The following is a 22,363-nucleotide window of genomic DNA, read 5'->3' as shown; positions in this document are numbered from 1 at the left end:
GTTTTATTTTTCCCCAGAAATCTATGAAACAACATTGAAACAGTCAGATTACATTTCTGACACGTTTTAACTAAGCTTAGCTTTTTAAAAGATTTCTCATTTACGACAGCTTTATTTGATATCAGTAGGGATTCATCCAAAGACAGTGGTTTGTGTGCCAATATATTACATAAAACCAAATAATATGAGCTAAATATTTTGTAATTATCCCTAACATTAGAAACTATGCAGTAACTACGTGCTGGACACAACGCCATTTGACACCGCCTCCAGAGCGCTGCGCCTCCAACTCTCGCTCCGCGTGTTAGAAAGTTGACTTCTGATTGTTCCCCGTCGTCATTGTGGGCCATTACAGCGTTGAGGGCTTGGTTGAGCGGTAATCAAATCGCTGAATAAGACAGAGAAAGGGGTGTGTGACAGTCTCCGTTGCATTTGGTGATCGCAGGTCCTTCGCAAAAGCAAAATGACAAAGCGCAAAGGAAAAAGTACAACTAAACAGGACGACAGTTTGCTACTTTTGGAGCCATCTGTAGCACAACCAAATGGATTGAAAGAATATGCTGTTCCTGCCGTTGCTTTTCTTATTTTTGCCTTCGGGGGATTAACAGCGATGTGGTTTTGCAGCCAGCAACAGCAAACCATCTACAGTCTATCAGAGACTGTCAATGCAATGCAGCTCAGGATAACCAAGTTCCAACAGCAATTGGGAATGGGTACTGCACAGGTAGTTGAAATAGTTACCCCAAAATTAGTTGATCGAAATTCAAAGGATAGTAATATTTCTTTTTATAGATGAACTTAATGAATTGATAAATTTACAGTTTACTCAATTGTATGCACTGGAAAGCTCAGGAGAACAATGTGTGCGCCTGGGAACATTGTGTACTGAGCAGACTGGGACTATTAGTACGTGTTTATGCTTAAATATTAAGTTTTAGATATTAAAGTTGGATTAAAATACTTTGAAAAACAGACATTGAAAACATGGTACATGTGCCCTTTTGATATTCCATTTGCTAAATTGTGTCATGTGGCACCTAGGCCATTAATAGTCTGTTGAGGGCAGGATCATGTTTCCTTTTCCTAGGCAGGCGTGCTTGTTTAAAGGGCATTTTGCGTGTGGAATTCTTACCTAAATGTAAAAGTGAACATATCTACACATAGCTGAAGAGATGCCAGCACTGCTGCAATAGTGATCATAAATTCAATTAATTGATGTATAACCCATTCATTCACAACAGCCCTTGTTCCTTTCATCTGACCATTTTGCAAACGTTGCCCCATAAGAAGTCTTGCTAACTTTTATATAAAAGTAATTTCAATTCCTTTTAAAATAGTTATTATATGTATATACACTTCATGATAGAAATTGGAAGCACTTGGAATAACCTTTTATATATATATATATATATATATATATATATATATATATATATATATTTATTATTTATTTTGTTTTACCTATTTGCTGTGTACTTTTTATATGAAAATGTCTTGGAGCATTAAAGTATGCATGCTGTTAGCAAAGTTTATTTTTTTTTTTTAATAATTAGAATATCTAATAGTAACATGTTGTTTATTGTAAAACAGTCTTTAGTAAAACTTAATTTGTTAACTCAATTTGTTTGTTGTTTTACTTATGTAAACTTATGAAAAAAGTCACTAGTTGTAATGTCAGTAGTGTTGTTTCAGATTTTACAGAAACATAAAGGCTCAAAAGAACATTTGTTGGCAAAACTCTAGGGATTTCCTTTCTGAGGCTAAAGGTTATTTGCAGTGAGGGGGTTAGTCATTACCACATGTTGAGTGAGGGTACACATGCTTACTTCTACGTTTTATATTTCTGTGAACACCTTATGATTTTTGATATGGCAGTGCTGCTGTGCAGTTCATTATAATATTAAAATGCAAATTTCAAAATCAAATTAAAATATTTAAATTATACTTTTTAACTGCAATTTTAAGCAAGTTAAAGATCTGATACAAAGACTGAGGCTAGATTAAAGATTAATATCTCTTGAAAATCAACTTGATCATGAAAGTAATCAGCGATATTACTGGTTCCCAACACCGGTTCCCCTGATTAAAGAGCATGTCAGATAATTGTACATTTATTCTTAAATCACCTATATTATTTACTGTGACCCTGTATGAAATTGGAAAAAAAGTTAAATGTAACAGTAGATGCACTGTGGAAAAAAATAAATACAAATCTGTTTACAGTAGAATTCCATTAGCTGTGGTGGCCAGAAATTTACTAGAAAAAAATATGGAGACCATGTTGCAGACTTAACAGGGTGTTATTGTGATGCCGGTATATTTTACGGTTCAATACAGTTTATATTATTAAATTATATAAGCTTGATATACTAAACTTCTTGAACTATAAATATTTGCTTTTCACTTTAAAATGTAATGTTAATCACCTTATTAACTATGAAAGGCCACACGATTACTTAAAGGCATAGTTCACCCAAAAATGACAATTCTCTCATCATTTTCTCACCCTCATGCCACCCCAGATGTGTATGATTTTCTTTCATCTGCTAAATACAAATTAAGATTTTTAAGTGTTTATCAGCTCTGTAGGTACACACAATGCAAGTAAATGGGTGCCAAAAATTTGAAGCTCCAAAATAAACATAAGGACAGCATAAAAGTACTCCAAATGACTAGTGGTTAAATCCATATCTTCTGAAGCGATTTGATAGATGTGAATGAGAAACAGATCAATATTCAAGTCCTTTTTCCTTCACTTTCTCCTATTTTTGGTGATTAACATACTTTATGCATATCGCCTCCTACTGGGCAGAGAGGATAATCTTTGACAAAAAAGTATTTAATAAATATCTATCATATCGTATCATATCATTATGAACACATAGATTTAACCTCTGGAGTCATATGGACTACTTGTATGCTCCCTTTATGTGGATTTTGGAGCTTAAAAATGTTGGCACCCATTCACTTGCATTGTGAGAATCTACAGAGGTGAAATGTTTTTCTAAAAATCTTAATTGTGTCTGGCAGAAGAAAGAAAATCATCCACATCTGAGATGCCAGGAGGCTGAGTAATTCATAAAGTTCAGCAAGAGTGGCCCTTCCAGAAGCAATAATTAATACACATGTAGAGACAGTGCACATTGCCACACACCCAAACACAAAATATCATCAGAGAAACACATGTGACACTAAAATAATACAGTAAACATTAACTAAACTACATGAAACCTAAAATAGAACACCCCAATGTATAGACTGTAAATGATATAAAAAAATAATAAAATAAAACAATGATTCCCACAAATAATGAAATGTGATGGGTCATGCTGGGACTTCTAGGTTTTTCACCATAATTTTAACAGTAGTTTACCATAAAAACATGTATTCTCTTATTAAACATCATATAAATTTGACATAGTCAAATCATACTTTTACATCTATATATATATATATATATATATATATATATATATATTTTAATATTTACCATAAAATTGCAAATATTGTCTTGTTTAATACAGTATATTAGAATTTTCTACAGTATATGTTAAATTACCCGTTAACCAATGACATTTATTTTTATCATTTAAATTGCTGACATTTTTACAGTGTAGATTTAATGTATTATTGATGAATTTTCAAATGCAAATGCTACTACAATTGTAGATTGACATGATAACACTAAATAAACCAACCCTAAGAAGGCCAACTGGTTTGGGCCAACAAGCCACAAAAAAAAACAAAAAGAAAAGGCAGATGCTATTTGCACCCTGGTGCAAATAACGGTACTATTTACACCTCAGTGCAAATAGTGGCAGATATTATTTGCACCCCAACCCTGATACAAATAATGGTAAATACTACCTGTACCCTGGTGCCAGATACTATTTTGCATCCATATTTAAGTACTAACATACAGTAAATGTCCATCACTGCAGTGCTTATGGTATTTATTTAGAGTCCCACAGAAACACTACATTAAGCTCTACCCCTAAAACTAACCTTACAAAAAATAACCTTGGTTTTACAACAGTAACCATGGTTTTACCATGGTATTTATTTAAATTTACAGTAAGCACAATTTACAATGGTTACTATATTTCCATCATATTAGTGAACTAACAACACCATGGTTAACTGCATTAAAACTATGGTTTCTGCCAAAAAATATAAAATATGGTTACTACAATATTAGTAATGCAATTCACACAAGCGATGCAGAGGCACGGTCACAAGTGCAATCAACAGACCCAGCCTCCGGATCAAACCTTTCTCTGCACTCCTCGACATTCACCGTGATAAAATCAACATTTATATTCATTTTTATCTATTATTATAAGTAGTATTTAAAGAAATATTAAGAGTGGGATCAGATGGGATTAGAACTGTGGTTGCTAGGACAACCGTACAAAATCACACACATTGTTTTTACACCCCAAGCCACTGCAGAATTGTAATCAACATTTTTGACTAGTTTTTTGTATGTTTCTGTGGTTTCACCAGACTAATGAGGTGCAAATAGCTGTGCTGTGTGGCAGATGCTGTTTACATCGGGGGTGCAAATAGACACTCCGAATATAATTTTTTTAAAAAGTGAAATATTGTGAATTCTAGGCAGTTTAATGGATCAAATGAATGATAAACTTTATTGTCATTATAAATGTTGTGTGTATGTCTAGATCGCCAATGTGGGTGTTTTTGAAGAGCGTCTGCACGCACTAGAAGAGGCCTACACGCAGGCCCAAAAGAAGGCAGAGGTTGCCCTGGCCACCTCTGAAAAAATCCAATCTACAGATCTTTCCAGCCAGCTCTGGTCTCAGCAGTCTGAGATGAATGCCAGACTTTCTGAACTGCAACAGACAACTGTTTCCACTGCAACTCTGAATGCCATGGTCAAGAATAAGACGGAAGAGCTTGAGAAACTGAAGCAGAGGCTCGATTCTATCCTTAATGCAAACTCTGAAGCAGCGGTCAGCATTTCTGGGCTCACAGACACCGTTTTGGTCACCAAATCACGTCTCGATGAGCAAATGTTTGCTGTGGAGGGTCTCGCATCTCGGTTGGAAGAACAGAGATTGGAACTAGCAGTCCTGAAGGAGTCTTATGCCGGCAACGAGAATGCTCAGAGAATGGAACTTGCAGGCCTGAAGGAGTCTTTTGACAGCAACCAAAATGCTCTTGAAAGAAACAGACAGGAAGTGTTGGATATCAAGTAAGTAGACCATAGCACTAGTCAACTCATAGCTAAAAATGATGTTATTTGCATTTTTGTTTTGAATGTGCAATATAAACTACATGCAAATGATCAAATGCAACTAACCATATAATTGTGCATGGTAGCAAAATAAATAGACTTATCAACTTTTAAAAGGGAGGAGGAGCTAATTTTCATATATTATGTTTTTGATCTCAATGGCTGTGCATCTAATCAAACTACTGTATTTTAGTGTACATTCATCTGTCATTTAGTTGCAGCTAGCCACATTAGGTATATGCCAGCATGAATGGGGTGTTTGGCATCTCCTCATTCTCAGAAACCATGTAAAAAAAAACAATGCAAGGTAAAACATATTGCCCAGACTGTTAAATTCGAGTTCACTTGCATTGAGAATAAACTGACCACATTTCGTGCCAACCAAAATGTTGTTTTGTGCAGTAAATTATTGGCAGAGAAGAGCTTGAAACCATTAAACTTTATTATTATTATTATAATTTTTTATAAATGTCTCTTTAAGTTTTCCTTAAGTCATATTGTTAAATTTGCATACTGTTGGTTCAATGCAGTTCATGGTTATAAGTGCCAATTTCATACATTAAAACACTTAAATGTATAGCACAATTGCTGCCAGATTGTCTTTTCTAGTAAATTTACCACATCTGCTATTCACGCATGCAACGACTTTGTCTTTTATCTGTTGCACATCAGCATGAAAATGCAGTTAAACTCTGATGTCATTTGACGGACAGGCTTTTGGTTCGGTGTATAACGTGTTCTGAAAAGAGGCTTATTTTATCATATTAACGGAATCACTTACTGTTCCTGTAAGCCGTCGACAAATTTCATCATCCGCTCAGATGAAGAGAAGCGCTTCTGTCCAATTTGCCCCGTTCTGCCCCATTTCACGGCCGGCACACTGGGAAAAGTTCTCCCTGTAGCCAGTCCGCCCCTGTTTTAAGGTCAAGTAATTTTATTTGTATAGTACTTTTCACAACACGCATGATTTCAAAGCAGCTTCACAGAAAATCATGCTTTAACAGGAAATTAAACTGTAATATCAATAAAGTCTTAGTCATCATTGTGCAGTTTGATAAAAAAACAAGATTGTAAATATGTATTTTTTATTTTTTTTTACTTTTGTAGGATGAACAATTTTGGTACTGTGTTGGGTTGCCACTTGATTTCCAAGGTAAAATATTGTTCTAAAGCAAAACCAGTTAAGAACAGATGTCCTAATCCATCTTTTATTGTGTTGTTATCAGGGAGCTGCTAGAGATGGAACAGGCAAGAAGATACCAAGCTCTTGAGGAGCAGCTTATGTCTGTCCGTAGGAGTCTGAAGGACCATCAGAAAAGTACTCGTAGCCTTCACTCTCACCTCGCTGCACAGCTTGAGATCGTTCAGAGTCAGGTATAGTATGGTACAACTGGGTTGAAGGCACCCCAGGGTGAAAGACACTTTTTACATCACTTTCCTTAACAATTGTTGATTAACATGCACTGTAAAATTGTCCTGAATTATGTGGTCATCGCGTGCAATGTCTGAACATTAACTTGAGGTTATTTGATCTAACATTTAATGGAATAATCTGGGTTCAATACAGGCTAAGCACAATCGACAGCATTTGTGGTACAATGTTTATTACCGCAAAAACAAATATTTTGACTGAACCCTCCTTTTCTTCATGTTTACAGTGAGGCACTTACAATAGAAGTGCATGGGGCCCATTTTTGGAGGGTTTAAATGCAGAAGTGTGAGGTTTATAATTTTGTAAAAGCTCTTAGATTAATTATGTTAACTATACTAGCTGAGCTGTGAAGTTGTTTAAATTGTAATTTAGCTGGCATTACGTTGTCATGGCAATACAGTTTTAGATTCAACTTTACACAGAGAAATTTAGTAAGTGATTTTATCACACTAAAATCATGCTGACATGCAAATTGTTTAAGTCTTGTGGGCATACTTTTGAAACGATGAGTAGTTTAACGTTTACGGATTAGCACCTTTTCAAGTTTCTCTCTGTAAACCAGAATTTAGCTTTTTTTTTTTTAAGTCTAAATTAATTTTTGTGGTAATCAATATTATGCTACAAGTGCTGTTTACTGAGCTTAACTTGTGTTAACCCTGGAATATTCCTTTAATAACTTCAAATGTATGTAGCTAATGAGAATTTCTGAAATGATCACATGTATTTTAAAATCAAATAACACCTAAAAGTCCCCCTCGCCGCCACTTTTTATTATTTTTTAAGTTAATTTGAATCAAAACAACCTTCCTTTACTATTTATTTTCGAACATAATTTCTTTGCTCCAATAATATTTAATAAAAAGAAATGTATTTTTCAATCTTGATGCACTTTTTGCCAAACCGTTTTCCTGAAATGGTGCCCCATTGCACCCTGCTGAGGTGGTAGAAAATAACCTCTATAATATCAAAATATTTGTGTATTAGTCATGTTAAAGTTAATTCACAATACTGGTAACGGGTCATTTTTCCCATGTACAATCATTTTGGCATTTAGTTATACAGGATTGTGCCTCCTTATGGTTAAATTTAATGTATTGCAGAAGTTAGCTGAAAGCCAGGAGCTTGATTATGCAGAGGAAGAGATTGTAGAAGAGCAAGCAGCAACTGAGGAGGAGGTTCCAATCAAGGATAAAACTGTGATGGAGGAGAAAGAATTTACTGAGGAGGTTCTGGTCCAGGAAGAATTTGTTGAGAAGCAAGTAGTAACTGAAGAGGAAGAACCAGTTGAGGAGGTTCAGGTCCAGGTGGAAGAAGTTGTTGAAGAGCAAGTCAAGGAGGATGAAATACCTGAGGATGTTCATCTCCAAAAAGATGTTATTGAGGAGCAAGCAGTAACTGGGAAGGAAGAACCAGCTGGAGATTCAGTTCCACAAGGAGGAAGTTGTTGAAGAGCAAGCAGGAAATGAGGATGAAATACCTGAGGAACAGCAGATCAAGGAAGATGTTGTTGAAGAGCCTCCAGTATCTGAAGAACTGTCTAAGAAGGTCCATGAAGTAGAAGCTGTTAAAGAGCAAGCAGTAACTGAGGAGGAAGTTATATCTGAGGAAGTTCAGGCCAAGGATGGAGATGTTGCTGAGGAGAAAGCAGCAAGTACAGAGGATGAAATAACTGAGGAGTTTCAGTTCCACGAGGTGGAAGTTGTTGAAGAGCAAGGAGGAACGGAGGATGAAATACCTGAGGAACAGCAGGTCGAGGAAGATGTTGTTGAAGAGCATCCGGTATCTGAAGAATTGTCTAAGAAGATCCATGGCGTAGAAGCTATATCTGAGGATGTTCAGGCCAAGCATGGAGATGTTGCTGAGGATGAAATAACTGAGGAATTTCATGACCAGGGGGAAGAAGTTGATGAGGAGCAAAAAGAAGGGGTAAAGGAGGACCTAGCTTCTACAGAGGAAACCAAAATTGAGGCTGAGGCTGCTAAGGACCTCTCAGAAGATCAGGTAGTTGGAGATATCAGCCAGGATGAGACTTCACAGGAATCATTTGAAGAACCATTTGAGGAAATTGAGCAGCAGATAGACTTGGAAGTTGTAGAAGATGTGCAAGACTCTGAGTACGAAGAGGAAAAACCTGCAGAGCTGGTAGTGGAAGAGTTATATGAACAAGATAGTTCAGCAAATTAAGTTGTTGGCAGGTAAACAGTGCAAAATTAAAGACTTTTTCTGAGGACTTGAAGTTGTCGCCATTTCCACACAGAATTACGTGAAACATGACTACTTCACATTTACTGTAATTTTCCTCAGTCTTACTTTGTATTTGGTGAACTATTTTAAATTTTTCTGGTGATCTGTTGAATGTTTAATTGCTCTGTTTACATGTTAATGTAATGAGGGTTGATGTTTTATTAGGTTACACATTTAACAATTGTTGCATTTTTTCATTCAGTGGCTTGCCAGCTCAATAACCTCAGGAGTGTCACTTGAATTAAACTGGTTTTAATGTTTTTTTTTAACCACCTCTCTGTCCCAGCCTCTCTCTTCTTGTGTTCTGTTGTCTCACGAAATGGGACACACACTGTGTATATTTGCAGCTCTTAGGTAGGGGCTCAGGAATGTGTCACTGATCTTGGGCAATGGGGACATGTGTGTCCCATTGGCTCTGATTGGAGCTCATCAAATCCCTGAAAGATGAGATGTGTACCTTGTGTCCTTCTCAACCAAACCACAATTTATATTGAAACTTAGTTGCAGTAGTGCTATTCTAAGGCAAATAATGTCCAAATAACTTTTTGAGGATGTAGAATACTTCTTAAATGAATCTATGTTGAACATAGACCGGATTATAATTTGTGGAGAAATGGACTAAAGAATACTACACCCTTCATAAAATTAAATAAAAATAGCCTAATTGGGACTGTTCAATAATCAAAGCAAAACATTACAGTGATCCGGACCTCATAAATCTAGTTGTCAATATAAGTGCTACATAATAGGGTGCAATATAACAAGTACACTGTTCTGTTCTGTTTCAGTACATAATTTGCCTTCATTCCTAGATGGTGCTGAGGTTTTCTGGAATTGCTCAAATTCTGAGATAAGAACTGCATATTATATTTAAGAAGTGAAAGTGTGGCAAATTCAACTAATAATACAATGATTGAAATGTAGGAAGTCCCATGGGCTGTGTTTGAATGAAAGTTTCCACAAAATGATTTACTTTTGAGTTTGTAATTCTCAATCTCATTTTCTGCCACTTGATATGTCAAGTAGAAGTACTGAGTAGTATGGCAAGTATGCAAAATTAGCACAGACCGCATAACAAATAATTCCATGATCTCTCTCTCTCTCTCTATATATATATGCCTTATAAACTCAAAAAAAATAAAAATAATTAATTAATCCTCTCACTTTCAACTGCTTTTATTTTCAGCAAATGTAGCATGTGTAAATATTTGTATGAAACATAAAAAGATTCAACAACGAAGACATGCGTCTAACAGAAATGTAATACTGTGTCCCTGAACAAAGGGAGGGGGTTAAAATCAAAAGTAACAGTCAGTATCTGGTGTAGCCACCCGCTGCATTAAGTACTGCAGTGCATCTCCTCCTCACGGACTGCACCAGATTTGCCAGTTCTTGCTATGAGAAGTTACCTCACTCTTCCATCAAGGCACTTGCAAGTTCCCAGACATTTCTGAGTGGAATGGCCCTAGCCCTAGCCCTAGCCCTCACCCTCCGATCCAATGGATCTGATCCCAGACATGCTCAATGGGATTGAGATCCGGGCTCCTCGCTGGCCATGGGAGAACACTGACATTACTGTCTTGCAGGAAATCATGCACAGAATGAGCAGTATGGCTGGTGGCATTGTCATGATGGAGGGTCATGTAAGGATGAGCCTGCAGGAAGGGTACCACATGAGGGAGGAGGATGTCTTCCCTGTAACGCACAGCGTTGAGATTGCAGGCAATGATAAGCTCAATCCGATGATAATGTTAGACCGCCACAGACCATGACGGACCCTCCACCTCGATCCCACTCTAGAGTACAGGCATTCCATCGACAATAAACGCCAGTCTGACCATCACCCCTGGTGAGACAAAACCATGACTCGTCAGTGGAGAGCACTTTTTGCCAGTCCTGTCTGGTCCAGCGAAGGTGGGTTTGTGCCCATAGGCAAAGTTGTTGCTGGTGATGTCTGGTAAGGAGCTGCCTTAGGCCTACGAGCCCTCAGTCCAGCCTCTTTCAACCTATTGCGGACAGTCTGAACACTGATGGGGGAATTGTGCCTCCCTGTTGTAACTCGGGCAGTTGTTGTTGCCATCCTGTACCTGTTGTGCAGGTGTGATATTTGGATGTACAGATTTTGTTCAGGTGTCATTAAATGTGGTCTGCCATTGCATGGACGATCAGTTGTCCTTCCTGTCTCAGTATGGACATTGCAATTTATTGCCCTAGTCACATCTGCAGTCCTTATGCATCCATGCAGTATGCATAAGGCACGTTCAAGCAGACGAGCAGAGACCCTAGGCATATTTCTTTGTCAGTTGAAAGGTCTCTTTAGTGCCTCAAGTTTTTATAACTGTGACGTTAATTGCCTACCGTCTGTAAACTGTTAGTGTCTTAACCACCATTCAGGTGCATGTTCATTAATTGTTTATGGGTTATTGAACAAGCATGGGAAACATTGTTTAAACACTTTAAAATAAATGTATGTAAAGTTATTTGGATTTTTACTAAATTATCTTTAAAATACAGTGTCCTGAAAAAGGGACGTTTCTTTTTTTGCGGAGTTTATAATGTAATTAATACATAATTATTTGTTTCACATTTGTGTAATGACAATTAGGGGTGCTTAACTACAATTAAACGAAGCGAACGATCTCGATAGTACTAAAAATTGGATTGATTTCTTTATACAACATAATTTCTTATTTTCACTTATATTCTTGACACGCTTCTGGGAGAGATTATTTTAATTACTGAGCTAACCTTCGCGAATCAGGAGCGAGAACGGACAACTATCGTATTACGACAGTAAGTCACCGTTTGCGATACCATGCAATGAATGGAGAAAGCAAACTGACACCTACCTGCCGCACATTCTTGTATAAACAGCAATTTCATTGTTGTAAACTCCACACAAAGTGTAAAACACGTTGAAGATTAGCGGACTGGCGGTCAGTTCATTAAGTAATGAGTTATTTCGTCACAAAATCTGTTTATTCAGCACACTGAAGCATCTCCTCCAAAGACATCCATTAAAACAGCCTCCTGACCTGACAGTGTAGTGTACCGCCCAAGATGCTAAGCTTGTAGGACGGTAGAAGACCTCTGATGAGATACATCAGAATTCACCCGAAAAGACTTGTATTATGAAAGATGATCGCCTCTCTTCCGCTTCAGTTCAAAGTGGCCTCTGCTTGTGTTGTTGTGTGGTGCGGGACGGTGAGAGAGAGGGCTTTATCGTCTTCTCGTGCCTCGGTCCTCCCCACACTAACATATGAATGATATCAGAGGGCTTACAGTCACCTCTGGGGGTTTCTGCTGTCCGAAACAAGTCAGCTTTTGATCTGTTATTGGGGGATGAACGACGAGAAAAGCCCGGATAACAGCAAGAGAAACTCTGGGTTTACCAGGTAAATTGGACATCATTTTGACAGTATGCTAACTCCTAATACAACCTTTTACGAATTTTCCATTTGAATTAAATTGTATAAATACATTTGACAACAGAAGATAAACGACTGAACATTTATGACATTGGCTGTGTGTCAATACCTAGTGAGCTACCTAACTACCTATATAGTATTTTTGGCATCACTAGTGCCTTCGATACCAAGTCATTGTTATGATATTCTTTTAAGTGAGTACCGTGTTAATACTAGGTCTAGCCTAGTACATGAAAATGGTAAACATTCAGTTCCATGGTTTTCAGTTTACCATTTTAATCCATCACCGCAGTACTTAATAGTATGGATATGATGCACAAAAATGCAGTTTAGGTTGCTGACCCACTAGGTTTTGATACGCACCCATTATGTGATTTAATTCTCAGGATACATCTCTGGTTCTTGGGCTTTGCTTGATTGACAATATACTTTTTTTTAAGGAATAGTTCACTTGAAAATGATTTATTTTTTATAATTTACTCAACGTCATGTTGTTCCAAACCTGTATGACTTAATTGGAACACAAAACATGTTAATAACACTATCAGTCACCTCTCACTTTTAATGTATGGAAAATAAGAGGCAATCAATGAAAGTCAGTGGTGAGTCCGACATACTGCTTAAAGTGATAGTTCCAAAATTGACAATTCTCTCATCTTTTACTCAGCCTCCTGGCATCTCAGATGTGTATGACTTTCTTTCTTCTGCAGAACAGAAATTAAGATTTTTAGAAGAATATTTCAGCTCTGTCGTTCCTCACAATGCAAGTGAATGGGTGCCAAAATTTTGAAGCTCCAAAATCCACATAAGTCATTATAAAATTAATCCATAAGACTCCTGTGTGTTAATTAATTTTTTCAGAAGTGATATGATAGGTGCTGGTGAGAAACGGTAAAAAAGGTTTTTAAGTCTTTTTTTACTATAAATGCCCCTCCTGCCCAGTAGGGGTGATATCCACAAAGAATGTGAATCACCAAAAACAGAAAAAGAAGCATGACTGAGCAGGGAGGAGAAGTTGTCGTAAAAGAGGACTTTAATATTGAACTGTTTCTCAACCACACCTATCATATTGCTTCTGAAGATTTAGATTCACCCACCAGAGTCGTCTGGAGTAGTTTTATGTTGTCCTTCCGTGGATTTTGGAGCTTCAAAATTTGTATATCATTCACTTGCATTGTATGGACCTACAGAGCTGAAATATTCTTCCATAAATATCTGTTTGTGTTCAGCAGATGAAAGAAACTAACACTGTAACACCTGTTTTCATGTTCCGTGGAACAAAAAACAAAAACAGTCATACAGGTTTAAAACCACGTGGGGGTGACTAAATGATGACAAGATTAACGTTTTTGGATGAACTGTCTCTTTTGAATAAAATATTTTTGCTGTTATTGTTTAACACAATGTGGCCTTCCTGCCTACTTGTCATTTGTCTTGCCTGAGATACAGAATCAAAGACTTTGAAATTTGTGGCATCCCTCTCGTCATGTTTTTTCTGTCCACAGTATTGAGCAAATGCTGGCTGTGAACCCCGGGAAGACGCCTATCAGTCTGCTGCAGGAATATGGAACGCGGATAGGCAAGACCCCAGTGTACGACCTGCTGAAGGCCGAGGGTCAGGCCCACCAGCCCAACTTCACCTTCCGCGTGTCTGTGGGAGACATCAGCTGCACAGGCCAGGGCCCCAGTAAGAAAGCTGCCAAGCACAAAGCCGCAGAGGCCGCCCTCAAGATGCTCAAAGGAGGAATGCTGGGAGGTATTGGAGGAAATGGGTTTGAGGGAGATGGGTTTGCTGGGATCGATATGGAGGGAGACTGGTAAGAAACTGTAGTGCTTAAAGGAATAGTTCACCCAAAAATGAAAATTCTCTTACCATTTACTCACCCTAGTGACATTCCAGCTATGTGTGACTTACTTTCTTCTGCTAAACACAAATAAAGATTTTTAGAAAACTGTCTCCGCTATGTTGGTGCATTCAGTGTATGTTAACAAGTCCAAAATTTTAATATCCAAAAAGCACATGAAGGCAGGATGAAAATAATCCATATGACTCCAGTGGTTAAATCCTTGTCTTCAGAATTAATATGATAGGTGTGGGTGAGAAACAGATCAAAAGTCCTTTTTTACTATAAATGGTCTTCCCTGCTCAGTAGGTGCCAAATGCACGAAGAATGCAAATTGACAAAACCAAAAGAAGAATGTAAAAGTCAAGTCAATTTTATTTGTATAGCGCCTCGCGATGCACACGCATCGTTTCAAAGCAGCTTTACAGAAGATCAGGCATTAACAGACAATAAAACTAATGTCTGTAATGTCGATAAATCATCATTGTGTAATTAGATAAAATACAACTGATAATCGTGTTTAAAAATAAGTAATTAAATAATAATTGTATTAATAACCCCAGTGAGCAAGCTGAAGGCGACTAAAAAGGATTTAAATGTTGATCAGATTCTCACCCACACCTATAATATCACTTTAGAACACATGGATTTAACAACTGGAGTCTGGAATGCTTTTATGCAGGCTATGTGTTTTTTGGAGCTTTAAAGTTCTGGTCACCATTCACATGCATTTTATGGACCAACAGAACTGAGATTCTTCTAAAAATCTGGGTTTGTGTTCAGCAGATTAAAGTGAAATACATCTAGGATGGCATGACGGTGAGTAAATGATGAAAGCATTTTTGTTTTTGGTTCAACTATTCCTTTAAACCTAATTTGAACAAACAGTTCAAATAATAGTTACAAATACATTTTACTCAAATAAATGAATAGTACTTTTGAAAAATGTTTTACTGATTGATTTTAAATGGAGCAGGTTGTCTCATGGGGGCTGACATATGATCACATGATCTGCCAAATTCTGCTCACTTTGTCTCTGTAACCTGCCTGTTATTGGACACGTTTGCTCATGCAATACAGTAATCATTGCTGACTGCAAATAGCGCATTTTTAAAAAATGGCATTGGTGTCTGAACATTTGCATTTGCGCAATCCTGGATCTACGTCACAAGGTGTCAGTATAATTCCAAGACAGTCAGCATATAGTTTACCCAAAAATAAAAAGTCTGCCATTAACTCATCCTCATGTTGTTCCAATCCTATATGACTTTCATTGTTCCATGAAACACATAATGAGATGTTTGAATGTTAGGGACTGACAGACTCTCAGCCACCATTTACTTACACTGATTGTAAAAAGAAAGATGGTATGAAGGTGAATGGTGACTGAGAATAACATTTTGACTAACAGATCTCCTTTTGTGTTCCATGAAAGAAAGAACATCATACAGGTTTTGGAGCAACATCTGGGTGAGTAAATGATGTCAGAAGTTTCTTTTTGTTGAACTATTCCTTTAGCAAAAAAAAAATATTGAGTGCACTTTATTTACTCCTAAAGTAATATTCTAGATTCAATACAAGTTAAGCTCAATCAACAGCATTTGTGGTGTAATGTTAATTACTAAAAATATAAATTATTAACTTGCCCCTCCTTTAAAAAAAAACAAAACAAAGAAAACATCTGGGATACTGTGAAGCACTTACAATGGAAGTGAATGGGACCAATCCGTAAACGTTAAAACACTCACTGTTTCAAAATTATAGCTGAAAGACGTATACCATATGTGTTAACATGATTTTAGTGTTATAAAATTGCTTACTAACATTTTCTTTGTAAAGTTGCCATGACGACACGTTGCCAAGTACCCTGTAATCCTGCAAAAACAATGATTTATAGAACTACAGCTCAAATAATACACGAGTTGATTCAGAATAATTGATGTAAGTGCTTTTATAAAATTATAAGCTTCACATTTCTGCCTTTGGCCCCATTCATTGCCAATGTAATTGACTCACTGCAACCTCAATTTTGACTCTTGTTTTTAAAGAAAAAATTAAATTAGGTGGTAATCAACATTATGCTGTAAATGCTGTCGATTGACATTAACTTGAATTGAACCTGGAAAATACCTTTTAAAATTGTCTAATTAGAATGCACCAGATGATATATACAGTAGGACTAAGTTGGGAGACTCAAAGTAGAGACAAGATTGTCTTCATCATTGTTTTATTTGTTCATGTGTTTTAGTGCCCAGTCAGAAATAAAATTATCCAGTTCCACACAGCAAGCTGAGTGCAATCCAGTTGGAGCTTTGCAGGTGAGAAATAGCTTGATTGGTTTAGAATTTGAGAAAATAAAAAGTGCTTCTTTTAATGTAGCTATGGAGCTCATGTCAACCGTATTGCCAAATCTATGTAGTATGGCACTTTTCAAAACACTGTTTCCTTAAAGGCGGGGTACACACTGTATGATTTTGGCCACGATTCTGCCGTCTGAGACAAATTTCGGGAATCCTAAAGGATTTCTCTAGTTGCAGGGCAAAATCAGCAATCTTACAATGTTCAGTGTGACATGTTCACAGGCGGTCAATTAATAGCCTTTGCGATGATCTTCATCCTGCGACGAACTACTGGCAGTGTCAGAATTTTTGCATCATAGCCATATAGTGTGACTGCTATTTGACGGGATGAGATATTCCGCTCCTCTCTCTCACACTTCAATTCACTCCGTGTTTGCACCACTGTCGCAACATTTGTGCCTAGTTATCTCTCTACTCAAGCACTTTCAATGTTTTTCTTCATTTCATTTTATATCAAATGTTTTACTAAATAACTAAGAGAAAATTCTTGGAGAAAAGTGTAACACGTCAGCAATACGAAAGCATTATTCTCTGAATTAAATAGCTTACAAAACGAACGAAGATAAATAAATGATTGCATTTTCTCGTCATTTTTCTTTACATTTATCATGCATTTTATTTACAGCATTATTATAATTACTATTTTACTTTTAATACATTTACTTTAAATGTCTGTAAATGTCTTTAGTTAAGATTCACACCACTCCAATTTTATTTATAAATAAATCAAATCAAATAAAACAGAAAGACTGAACAATTTATACTGGTAAGTATTTATGGGTTGTTTTAATCCAAATCATCAAATACAGTTGAATACAATTATAGAACTCTATATCATGTTTGCATAGCCGATAGGTTAGTAATCTAAATGAGGAGAAAGATGTACTATATCCCACCTTTTTTGTTTTCTCCAAAGTGAACGGAGAAGTTTGCAATTTTTCGTGCCACAAGTCTTTTTATTTGCACAATGAATATTTGCTGGTGGAAGCTCATTATCAGGCTACCTCCAGCACTCGTGTTCATTCTCAACATCTTTTTATGGGCCTATTTGACAAAATCCATCTTTCTTGTAAATGTTAGCCTATGCTCGTGGAGTGGTATTGGAGCGATGCAAATCCTGATGTCCAGACTTTCAGAGAGAGAAAAAAAAAATATGCTCCTCCGTGGTGGGCAAAGTTTTCCATCTCGCTTTTATTCCATAATACCCCCTTAACATGAGTCTCGTTCACTGATTGTGACGATTGGGACCACAGTCGGCTACGATGTATATCGTGCAGTCTGATATAATGTCGCACAGTGTGCCATGGCGATATCAATGCGTTCATATCGTACAGTCTGACAAGCAACAATCGTAAAGGACTATTATTACTCGCACTATGTGCACCCGCCTTAAGATGATTCGCTTATGTTTTCCTCTTTTGTAAGTCCGTTTGGATAAAAGCGTCTGCCAAATGAATTGATGTAAATGTAACTGTGGTGCTTGGAAAAATGAAATTGCCATCTCTGCTTTGTAATTCCCACAGGAACTAGTAGTGCAGAAAGGCTGGCGTTTACCTGAGTACACAGTCACTCAAGAATCTGGGCCGGCACACCGCAAAGAGTTCACAATGACCTGCAGGGTGGAGAGATTTGTTGAAATAGGTAAATCCTCCTATTATTGATGGGTTAAATGTTTTTAAATAAATATGCAATCCATTGAGAGCCTGAAAACCTTTGTTTTGCTGCTGCTTTAGCTGTAAAATCTTTTACTTTGTAGGTAGTGGTACATCAAAAAAGCTTGCTAAGAGAAATGCAGCAGCAAAGATGCTCTCTCGTATCCATGATGTACCAGTGGACATGCGTAGCACCCATGAGGCCGAAGCAGAAGATGATACCTTTAGTATGGTAAGACAAGTACTCATTTCTAATGCTTTGCTCTACCTACAAAACACTTTTAAAGTTTTGAGAATTTTTTTATTTTTATTTTATATTGAAATGACACACATTGCCAACAGCACATGGGTGGCAGACTAGAGGGAAGCAAGTCTAAAGGTCTCGGCTGCACATGGGACTCATTAAGGAACTCAGCCGGCGAGAAGATTCTGCAGTTGCGTTGCCATCCTCTAGGCCAGCCAGACTCCATGGACTCCGATTTCTGTTCTCTCCTTCACGAACTCTCTGAGGAGCAGCACTTTGACGTCAGCTACCTCGACATAGGTGAGGCACGAGGCTAACCTAAAAAACCTTTTATCATTTATGAGCTACATTAAGCAGTGTAGAGATGCATTGATTCTACTGTAACCCCCCGCGAAAATGTTTATAACAGAACATACCTGAATGTGCCCTTAAACAGCCGACTGTGAAGAGTATGGTGAATATAAAAAGCTGGCATAAGTGAAAACTATAGCCGCAAACAAAACCGATTTCATCGGCGTTGATAACATCTACCGTCAGTCAAAAACTAAATTGGATAAAGGGGTCAGGACATGAGGAATTACATTTTCCTTGATCTTTTGATATATCAGGTCATTGTACTATTAAAAACGTACTGTAAATTTCAGAACTCAAAACTTCCTCCTCACTGCAAAAAGAGCATTTGTTGAAACGAAGCTGCCAAATGTCACTTCCTCCACATTGTGATGTCACACTGTGTGTGATATTTGCATCTGACCGCCTCCACAAAAACACAGCAACGCCTAGTTTACCTTGTTTACTTTACATCCGTAGCCAGCCAAGTAGCTGTGAGTAGAGAGATGGCAGTGAAAGAGCAGGTGGGTCAAGAGCAGAGAGCCAATCATTACAGTGGGCGTTTACTGTCAAGTCTTAAAAAAAAAAGTGTTTTTGGCAGATGGTCAGAATGAGGGAGGGACTGGTGCACTTCACAAAATGGATAGCATCATGAGGAAGGAAAATTATGTGGATATATTGAAGCGAAATCTCAATACATCAGCCATGAAGTTAAAGCTTGGTCGCAAATGGGTCTTCCAAATGGACAATGACCCCAAGCATAAATTCAAAGATGTGGCAAAATGGCTTATGGACAACAAAATCAAGGTATTTGAGTGGCCATCACAAAGTCCTGACCTCAATCTGATTGACAGGGCAGAACTGTAAAAGCATGTGCGAGCAAAGAAGCCTACAAACCTGACTCAGTTACACCACTTCTATCTGGAGGAATGAGCTAAAATTCCAGCAACTTATTGTATGAGAAGGCTACACAAAACATTTAACCCAAGTTAAACAATATAAAGGCAATGCTACCAAATACTAGCAAAGTGTATGTAAACTTCTGACCCACTGGAAATCTGATGAACTATATGAAAGTTGAAGTAAATCCTTCTCTCTACGGTTGTTCTGACATTTCACATTCTTAAAATAAAGTGGTGATCCTAACTGACCTAAAACAGGGAATGGTTTTTCTACGATTAAATTTCAGGAATTGTGAAAACTGAGTTTAATTTTATTTGGCTAAGGTGTTTGTAAACTTCTGACTTCAACGGTAAAGAGCTGCCACATCATTTGCCAGGGTGCAGATGTTCTTATGTTGTCGCATTTACTTCTCAGGTAAGCCCTATTACAAATGTTCACTTTAAAATGCAAAAAAATAGGTAACCGCTATGGTGTTACCATCCATTAAAGGTGGCAGTGGACAGAGAGCTTGCTTGTCATAGCTTAACAGGGCTTACATGATTGGAACAAGAACTCAGTAATTGTACTGCTGTAAAAATACAGATATTGGCTATTCAGAATTTACATAACGCAATATGCATGTTGCAAGGGCTTGTGATAATACTTTAAAAAGTAATGTTTATGGCGACACCGATTGCAGAGAATAGACTAGTCATGCAATTATCTCTTGGTGTGTGTGTGTGCGCGTGCAGTGTGTGTAAAGGTGCAGATCCAAAGCATCCATTTGTTTTCTCCATGTCATTTCAATATTAACAGTTCGGACAATTACATGAGAGTTGATACATTTTAGTAAGTTGTTTAGTATCTTTCAACATGCCCTCTGATGTTCTTTTTTAAGTCGGAGAGAGAGCATTGCACCCAAATATATTTGAATGGGTAGCTAGCGCGAAGTGTCAAACATAGTATTAAAGAGCATCAAAACAATATTTATTGTTGAATACTGTGATACAATTTACAATTTGAAAGGTGAGACTAAAATAGTGTTTCTCCAAAAACTATTTCTGACTCAAATAATGGGAGTGTGTCACATTTGTGGATATGGAGCTAATGGTAAACGGTATACTGTAAATCCTACGCAGTCTCTATGCAATTTGAAACAAAATATTGTATAATCCAACTACTTAATGCATATCACATTTTTCCTCCATATCATGCAGTCCTAGTAACAGTGCAACAAATGTAACAAAATACAGATTTCTCTGGACACTTTTTTGATTTTTTTTAGTGGACTAAACTGATGCGTTCTTAACAGTGGTATTTTGTTTCAAGACAATGATTTTGCTTGTATATAAACCTCCAGGGAGACTTTTTATCACACGCATGCATTTTTATTTTGACATTTGTTTTGTATGTACATTTCTTGGGGTTAACCAGAGGAGCGCAGTTTGAGTGGCCTGTACCAGTGTCTGGTAGAGTTGTCCACGCAGCCCATAACCGTCTGCCACGGATTCGCCTCCACCTTGGATACGGCCCGTGCCAGTGCTGCACACAACGCTCTCCAGTACCTCAAAATTATGGCAGGGGGAAAGTAAGACATTGTAACACGTCGTCACCTGTAAATGTTTTTCCTATTTGCTCCCTATGACAACATGAGAAAAATGGGTGAATTTTAAGCTTACCTCTTTTGCCCCAGTTCTGTGAATTGAGGGCTAATTTGATGGTCATCTTGGCCCCCGTGTTGTATTCCTTACTGCTACAAATTATTTGGAAGTGGAACTGATTTCCTTTCTAATTTACTACATGAATTTGACAGCAAATGTGTCCAAAGTGTACCCTTTCCCCACCACCTCTGCAGAAAGTCTGGGAACACTTAATGATTTGAAAACTAATGTCAAAATGTTCACAGGTGTCCCATGGTGTAAAAGAGCCAATATTTATTCTTTATTTGATAGTGCTATTTTATTTCACAAACAAATAACTCAATCAGTTTTTACTTTTCCCCCTTTAAATCAATGTACATTTTAATTATAATTTCTCATTTTAAATTGTGCCATTTTATAGATAGATACTCTGCTTTGGACTTTATGAATTTAATTCACAAATGTAGATGTGCATGTGACCAAACAAAAGTGTTTATTTTTTTTCCCTTTTAAAAATAATTAGATTTTAACTTTGTCATATGTTTTTATAATTTTTCCATTGTATTTTAGTGATATAAGTTAATTACCCTCACTTAATGAACTTGTAAAATAAATGATCTGTTCTTGGCCCTTTCAACTAATGTCCAACTAGTGTTTTTAGTGTGTGTGTGTGTGGGGGGGGTCAATTAATGGTCAATATCTACCCCTCTTAAAATGCTTCTATCCTCCCAGATTTCATTCTAATTAATTATAGGATTGGCCAAATAAAATGTGCTGTAATGTAAGTTTGTTTTTTATTATCTTATGTATATGAGACCTACAGCAACATAATGCTAATGTGAGACAACAGATGTAATTTGTACCAAAACGGTGAATTATAATGTTGGTATCTTATCTACAACAATAAACTGTTGATATTTGCATGTGTTGTGCCGATCAATTTACATTTTGCACATTAATTTTGTCATGATTTAGTCATATGCCATTTAGCAAATATTGTCAGTGCAATTTACAGTGCATTATTTTCAATGACAGCATCTGCTTGGATCA

General features: G+C 37.1%; 2 protein-coding genes across 2 annotated transcripts; both read left to right on the top strand.

Moving 5' to 3' along the window:
- Positions 1 to 263: 263 nt before the first annotated feature.
- Positions 264 to 11,112, top strand: zgc:66479 (uncharacterized protein LOC327541 homolog). Its single transcript, XM_052140818.1, is given in 5 exon segments — positions 264 to 724; positions 4,683 to 5,215; positions 6,484 to 6,631; positions 7,790 to 8,130; positions 8,132 to 11,112. Coding segments are annotated over 5 exon segments (2,025 nt in total). The 5' UTR covers positions 264 to 463; the 3' UTR covers positions 8,874 to 11,112.
- A 961-nt stretch (positions 11,113 to 12,073) lies between these two features.
- Positions 12,074 to 22,227, top strand: LOC127653943 (RISC-loading complex subunit tarbp2). Its single transcript, XM_052140817.1, has 7 exons — positions 12,074 to 12,328; positions 13,867 to 14,178; positions 16,454 to 16,523; positions 18,089 to 18,206; positions 18,322 to 18,449; positions 18,560 to 18,761; positions 21,108 to 22,227. The coding sequence occupies exons 1-7, from the start codon at positions 12,276 to 12,278 to the stop codon at positions 21,263 to 21,265; spliced, it is 1,041 nt and encodes a 346-aa protein (XP_051996777.1). The 5' UTR covers positions 12,074 to 12,275; the 3' UTR covers positions 21,266 to 22,227.
- Positions 22,228 to 22,363: the final 136 nt, after the last annotated feature.

Source organism: Xyrauchen texanus, chromosome 13 (assembly GCF_025860055.1).
Source record: "Xyrauchen texanus isolate HMW12.3.18 chromosome 13, RBS_HiC_50CHRs, whole genome shotgun sequence".
Classification (NCBI taxonomy): Eukaryota; Metazoa; Chordata; class Actinopteri; order Cypriniformes; family Catostomidae; genus Xyrauchen; species Xyrauchen texanus.
Note: the sequence above shows the minus strand (reverse complement) of the source record. Positions and strands in the feature narration are given on the sequence as shown.